This window comes from Tasmannia lanceolata, unplaced genomic scaffold (assembly GCF_043159265.1).
Source record: "Tasmannia lanceolata isolate RefF3 unplaced genomic scaffold, GAP_Taslan_0.1 ptg000005l, whole genome shotgun sequence".
NCBI classification, from domain to species: Eukaryota; Viridiplantae; Streptophyta; class Magnoliopsida; order Canellales; family Winteraceae; genus Tasmannia; species Tasmannia lanceolata.
Window position 1 is genome coordinate 12,152,823 of NW_027518682.1, and position 7,377 is coordinate 12,160,199.

At 37.0% G+C, this 7,377-nt stretch overlaps 1 protein-coding gene across 1 annotated transcript; it reads right to left on the reverse strand.

The window, feature by feature from the left end:
• Positions 1 to 3,012: 3,012 nt before the first annotated feature.
• On the reverse strand, positions 3,013 to 5,964 carry LOC143876645 (NAC domain-containing protein 90-like). Its single transcript, XM_077378333.1, has 3 exons — positions 5,769 to 5,964; positions 4,224 to 4,516; positions 3,013 to 3,535 (listed from the first exon to the last, which is right to left on the reverse strand). The coding sequence occupies exons 1-3, from the start codon at positions 5,923 to 5,925 to the stop codon at positions 3,230 to 3,232; spliced, it is 756 nt and encodes a 251-aa protein (XP_077234448.1). The 5' UTR covers positions 5,926 to 5,964; the 3' UTR covers positions 3,013 to 3,229.
• Positions 5,965 to 7,377: the final 1,413 nt, after the last annotated feature.

Sequence of the window (7,377 nt, forward strand, 5' to 3'; positions counted from 1 at the left end):
TAGGCCCTTTAAACTTGTCCGTACCAGGTTGGGTCCCACCCAATCCCATGGATAGAAGGGCCACACAAGACCGTAAGATCCCATTAAGAAGAATATAAAAGTGAAGAGTGCCAATAGGTTAGAAGATCTAATTCAGCCAAAGATCTTCAGAACCTAAGAGCTTCATAAAAGCAGGAAGACATCTTCGGTTACCACTATCAAAAGTCTTGTTAATGGCAACTTTGATGCACATTGTTGCCTTCAAATCGTTTCAGTGGAAATTGTAAATAAGGTCATCAGAACCCAATACGTAGAGTCTTCCTCTTTATAAAAGATGATAGGATAGTGCTAATGATATTACCTGTCACAATCTTCATCATTTTAGCAAACACTCCCATTACTTTCATCTACAGCAGTAGCTTGGAAAAATGATTTTCATCAATATTTCTTCTTCTAGAAGATCCCGAATTAGGCGATTTGAAAAATTGTTGGAACTTTTAGGATTGAGAGAAAAAGAATAATCAACAAACAGACATATATCTTTTAGGGAAATGATATTCACCCCCCTCCCCCCCCCCCCCCCCCCCCCACTCTGACAGATAAAATCCCCCGCTTTAACGTTATTCGTTAAGTTTTAAAGGCAGAGAAAAACGTTAAAGGGGTGAATTTATCCTGAAGCAGTGAACCATTCTCACAAAAACCGTTCTGGGGAGGGGGGCAGAATATCATTTCCCATCTTTTATCTCATCCAATAGATTGGTGAGTAAAAAACTGATGTTACAATCACTTCAACCACGGAAGGATCTGAAAACCAATTGTCAACAAATTTAAAAGGATTGGGTCCCATCATCAAAGCATTAATAATAAAAATTCATTAGAGAATATTAACAAAGCATTAGTAATCGAGTATATTGATAAAGCATTAATAATTTAAAAGGCTTGGCTCCCATCAACAAAGCATTAATAATTTAAATGGCTTAAGATCAGTGATGCTTGGATTAAGGTAATCAACAAATCATCGAGAATATTATTGAAGACAAAAAACATTGATTAGAACTATCTAATCTTAAGACAAAAAATCATTGATCAGAACCACATCTAATCTTGAATAAATTATTCCATCTTTTTTCTCCCAGTTAGACCAGAAAACTAATTTTGTAATGTAATTCCGATTTATAGCTGCAAAAGTTTAGCGTGTCTTTTATTTTGTCATTAGCCTATCAGAACCTTTTGGAAAGTGCAATAAACCTAGTGCAATTATTAAAATATTGTGGTACTGATGTCATTTCAATATAACTTAGAAATTTTGGATCAGATTTAGTTGTAAGCCTGTCAACGGAAATGGATGGTTCTGATGGGCAGATGCTTTTGGATAGTAGGGAATAGACCTGGTAAACGGGCGGGCCGGGCCAGGATTGACCCGACCCGTAAGGGTCCGGGGCAAACAGGTTTTGACCCGGGAAATTATACGGGTCACTAAGCTTGGATCCGCACCCGGTCTGTATGGGCCTGGTCAACCCGGGGTCAGCCGGATTTTTGACATATTTTTCAGCTATTTTTTTTATTTGTATAGGGATTTGCTAGCCACCTTCACCAACCCATCCTTTGCAATTGCATGCGATTATGTGATGTTAGCCTATTTATGTTTGTGGACTTTTTGAGACATTTGTCTTATCCTGGACGTGGTGCAAACTGTAAAGATTGGCAGAAGTACCATTTGTGCAAAGGTGGGTAGCAATAAATAATAGCTTGACATATTTTTTTGTTTTTATAGGGATTTGCTTGCCCCCTTCGCAAACCCATCATTTGCAATTGCATGTGATCATGTGATGTTAGCCCATTTATGTTTGTTGACTTTTTGAGACATTTGTCTTATTGGTGATGTGGTGCAAACTGCAACGATTAGCGGAAGTAGGATTTGTGCAAAGGTGGAAAGCAATATATAATAGCAATAAATAATAATCACGCGGGTACTAAGTTTTAATTGAAAAATTACAGAAAAATGGAAGCAAAGTACACAAATTACGACAAAATATACAGAGAAAATTTAACAAAATATGACTTTATGATTGGGTATTTATTGCCCAACATGAATGCCGAGAATACCCCTAAGGAAAATCAGAAATGCCAATGAAAAAGGTATCGTGCTAGGCTGTGAGACATGAAAGGAAATAAAGAAAAAGTGATGAAGAATGTAACCCTTGATTCACGCTTTATATATATAGTATAAAATAATAATATATATTACAATATAAGGATTATATTTTAAGATTGAGATGGGTGGTACGCTTGAGAGAGAATTCAATTTCTATTGAAATTGATTTTAGGCTGCCATGGGTGGAGCCCATAGTTAGCAAAACTCAGTGTTTTTTGAAAAAACTCATTTTACTGGTGTGCCGTTTAAAATGAGGCAAACGTTTTTTGAATAATGATGAAGAATGTAACCCTTGATTCACGCTTTTTGAATAAAACTCCGTTCTTTTGAGGCAAACGTTTTAAACACATTTAAACGGCTTTTTAAACACGTTTTTTTGGGCCAACTTCCCAATTTTCCCCACCATATTTTAGCCGTCCCTTTATTTTGGCGAATCACGTTTTGCTAACAATGGTGGAATCCTCTTGCCCCAATGAGTGCTGAAATATCTTATATCAGTAAATAAACTTTCACGAAAATAGACCAATTCAAACCGCGTAAAATTGGATTCTCCTATGAATAAAGCCCTCACAATACTTTTCGAAAAATATTGTACTTCAAGTGCACACATCGTATAAAATCTCAATGAATAAGGCCCTTTTCGTTTAAGATTATCACAGCTGATTGTCAGTGCTTAACCAATTATTTGAGTCAAATAATTGGTTGAGCACTGACAATCGGTTGTGATAATCTTAAACGATCAGCGCCACCAGCTGTTCTTGTGCTGTATTTTCCATGACAGATTTTGGAAATTACAAATGTAAAAGAAGACAAAAATGCGAGAAAAAACCCGGAAAAAAATATTCCGCCATCAATTTTGTCACTTTCAGGAAAAGAAATTCCACAATAAAAGACAGGAGTTTCCTTATCTTGTTTCTTTTATTAGAACATCTTTTTTTGGCCACAATACAATAAAAAAATCATACAAATTAAAATAAAATAAAATAAATTCTAAAATAAAAGATAGGATTTTCCATATCTTTTTTTATTACCACATTTTTTTGCTACAATACAATAAAAAATCATACGAATTAAAACAAAATTAAACATTTCTCCTTAGTTACCATAATCCCAATTCAATGAATCCCACAGAGGGTCCATATTGTCGATCATATTCCAGTCGTCGGCAGTTCCTTCAGCCAAAGAATCCGGCGAGCTGGTTCTCTCTACCATTAAAGAATTTTCATGAGAAGACACACCTAAACTGCTACTACCCGGATTCATAGAATCGGATATTGGTTGAGTACTGTTCTCCGCATTGATTGTTCCACTTGTGGACGCCGCCGCTAATGGACGCCGGTCATACGATCTCAGGCCACCCGAGTTCACATATACTCTACACAAGCTGAATTCATGTCGTAACTACAAAAGAAATAAGAACAAAAAACAAATGTCATTAAGTAGCAATGCATGAATGGTATGCGTAAGAGATTTTGAGCCTCTTTTGATACCACATGTAATCTTTTATACAAATAATGGTTATATATAATAGTTTTATATCTTGGTTTATGGCTTCTAATGTAGCCTTAATGTCCAATTTACAAGTGAAATTAAATTAAAAATAATTTTATTTGATAATAAGAACCAATTTTGATGGTATCCCAAGGAGAACCTTAAGTAATCACTTTGTTAAATATCCAATTAATCTTATTTGCCTATATATTAGAGGCACACCTACGTACATAATTAAGCAGACATATAGTACCCACACATCCCATGTAGAACCCAATGTTGATCATTAAGATCGAACCCTAGTGACTTACAATAAGGGCTTTCCTTAACTAAAGTCATAAGCATCAATCACTGAGATTTTTTATTTTGGGTCTTTCAAAGATAAGCACTCATGTGCTGTGTTGCCTCACCCAAAGGGCATTTTGTGAGGAGATATGGATTGATGGGTGACAAGCTAGCAAAGCAACACCCTATTAGTTAAATCAAGTTCGAAGCCGTCTTACGTGATGCCATCTCCCAAATAGAAAATTTATTTAAATACCACGCATATTGAAAAATAACCTTGAATTATAACCTTTATCAAGCAATTGCACTATACCTTTGGAGTTGCATTTGATGTGGAGGCTGCTTCTTCACAGGCTTTATACTCGTTCACCTTCCATTTGGTTTTCTTTCCAGTGGGAGCTTTTCCTTCGTAGAAAACCATGGTTTTCTTCACGCCGATCACTCGGTTATCCTTCAACGAGTAAACGAAACTAGGAGAGCCTGTAGCTTTCCAGTACCCAGACGGTGTGATTCGATTTGGTCTTCCTCCATGAGCTTCTCTTTCTTGCCTTGGACTGAAGAAAATCCATTGCTCAGAGTCTTCAACACACAGCTCCCCTGCAATGCCTGCAACAAATAAGAAATCACAACTTAATTCCAGTCGGATAATAAATGATCCATTTTCCCAAGAGGGTATGTTTCATTTTATTTCTTGTAATTCATATATATCCTTTTTTTTTCTTTTTTGCCTTTTTTTGTAGCAATAGTAAGAAATTTTAGAGCTAGTAGGTGAGGAAAGGAGAAAGGAGGAAGGAGAGAAGGCAAAAACCCCAAAATCTCTATGATATATAAGAAGGAAACAACAAAATGTTCCACATCAAGGTTGAATTCATCCAGGCCAAGATTTGGAGACTATGGATTATTTGGAATTCGATGTTTTCCCCATCGTGTTATTATTGTTTATAGGGAGAGTTAGAAGAATTTGAAGTATATGTTGTACTCTCCCTATCTTTTAGATATAGTACCAAGGGATAGGGCTGGTGCTTTGTTCTTTTCTATTGTAATATCTTTTTTTTTGGTCTTAATACACCAGTAGGGGTATGGCCTAACCCCAACGTACCAACCAAAATAAAGAAGAAGGTGAAAAACTGATGTTGAAGTGGAGATGTTTGGTCTTAATAGACTTCGGGCACGTTTGGCTACCATGAATTTCTTTTAATGATAACTGGGGGTCTCCAAGTGGAGAAGCCAGTCGATCGGATTTTGAGTAGAGTTTTTTTGTTTTTTGATTTTTTGCCACTCGTCATCACTGGAGACACTAGTATCCTAAATTTTGTTTCCTTACTATTAGCCACTGCACCCGCCCAACCCCTCTCTCACCACTTGGGGGGTGCCAGTTTATCATGAAAAAAAATTCCTGGTAAGCGTGCCCTTAAAATGAAACCTGGTAATGTTTTCCTTTTGTAACATTTTAATAAACCTATTCAAGAAAAATGAAGAGAAAGGAGGAAGAGATTCTAAAATGGGTACTGCCATGGGTCGAGGGTAGGCCCTTTAAACCCGTCCCATACCAAGCTGGTCCCGCCTAGTCCCATACTAAGGCAGGCCTCCACGAAGGACCATAACATTCATATATAACCTTCTTTATTTTTTCTTTCTAGCCTTTTTTCTTTGGAGCTAAAACAAGAAATTTTAGGAGGAAGAAGAAGGATAGAAGACCCCAAAATCTCAATGATAAGAAGGAAATAGAAAAAAGAAGGTGTGAAAACTAATGTTGAAGTGTTTGAGACTTCAAATCGAACCTTAAAACGTTTTCAGCCCATAACATTTTCGAAACCCAATAAAGAAAAATGAAGAGAAAGGAGGAAGAGATTCTAACTTGGGAGTTGCCAAGGGTCGAGGTTATTATAAATGTCTACTTCAGGAATAACACGATCCAAGTCCTCTCTCGTTCTATCCAGCTTGTTGCGCAGATAGAATTCCACCAGTTCTTGTTCTGTTGGATAGAAACGAAAACCTGGTAGCAAATGGCTCATGATTTCCTCCTCCTCTTCTTCTTTGATTCTTTTGCTTGTTGGATTTTGTGGGTTTTCTCCTTTCTGTTGGGCTTCAATTTATAGGTAATGAAGGACCGAGGTGATGTGGTCATGAAGTTGCATAGAAAATTCCACGCGGATGGAAGGAAATGAAGATGTGGAAACTAATAGAGCCACAAAGAAATTAAAAGCTCACCCCTCTCTCCACGTGAAAGCAGAAAGGTCTTGGCATTTTGAGAATGACTACGTTGAAAAGTCATTGTTATGGTGCAAGGCAATTTTTAGTTTGAGGGATCATTGTGTGTGAAGGAACATTGCCATGGGTTAGAAAATTGGGGACAAAAATCAGCTGTTTACATGTGATTTTCTTTGTAAAGGAAAATCTTTTTCAAAATTTCTTGCTTTTCCATTATTTAATTACACGTGAAGAAAGTATCCTGAACCACAATTATTCAAGTTTCATCGAGAGAGACCTTCAATTTAAAATGACATCCCTTTAAATAAGCCATAACCATTTCATTTCCCTTTAATTAATTGTGGAAATAAAAAAAAATCTTAAGAAAAGAATTTCCATGAGAAATGTTATTCCTTGCAATCCAAACAGCGCCTAAACCTTAAGGTCGTAAGTTATGTTGGGGTTCCCTTCGAAAGTAAAGATCCCACATCGAAAAAACACAGCTGATGTGGATGGGCTTATATGGACTTGGGCACCTTACCTTTAACGGCTGGCTTTTGGGGGTGAGTGAATGGTACAAGAGCCGGGATGTGGTAAAGAATCGGGGCTACCGTCGAGAATCGGAAAAATCCCCAAAAATCTCTCATATCTCGTATTAGAGATTTTCACAATAAAAGTTTTGGAAAATAGTTTTCTAAAATGTGTTTGGAAATTTAAAAAGAAAACTTTTATTTTGTAAAGAAGGTGTTTTGAAGTGAAAGTGTAGAGGTAACCAAACTTTTAGTCCAACATGGGAAATTATAAAAGGTAGAGAGAGGTTAATATACTCCCTTCCACTATTGTCTCTTGCTTTCGTAGCACATGTGGGTTTTTGCAATTGGTGTACCTGCCGGACGCGCAAGTACGGCGTGGGTTGTAAGGCTCTAGTGACGCTTTTTGGTGCACTTTGCACTTCGCACGACCATAGATTAGTGATCGGTTGCAATCTGACTGTTAAGAGGGAAGACGTACTGAACCATTGAAATGCCATCTGACGAGATCTAATGGTCAGGTAAGCCCCCCCTGTAGTGATCATATGCCGTGGCACCAAGGGGTCTATAAAAGGACAAGAAACCCACCATTTGTGCACATATACGAATTTACAGTGTGGATACTCAATTTTGAGAATTCCAAACACTTCCTACTTCAATTAAAAGTCTCCCAAAAATCGTTTTCTACTTCTGTTTTGTCTAATTACCCTCTAGTTATTGTTGTTTTGCAGAAACAGTAACTAGCTG

What these genes read in the sequence shown, in the direction of transcription:
- LOC143876645 (XM_077378333.1), bottom strand. Translation starts at nt 5,925, where the DNA reads ATGAGCCATTTGCTACCAGGTTTTCGTTTCTATCCAACAGAACAAGAA. An exon ending in CGACCCTTGGCAACTCCCAA is followed by an intron (nt 4,517 to 5,768) that starts GTTAGAATCTCT and finishes TATTTGTTGCAG; the next exon opens with GCATTGCAGGGGAGCTGTGT. An exon ending in CATCAAATGCAACTCCAAAG is followed by an intron (nt 3,536 to 4,223) that starts GTATAGTGCAAT and finishes TTTCTTTTGTAG; the next exon opens with TTACGACATGAATTCAGCTT.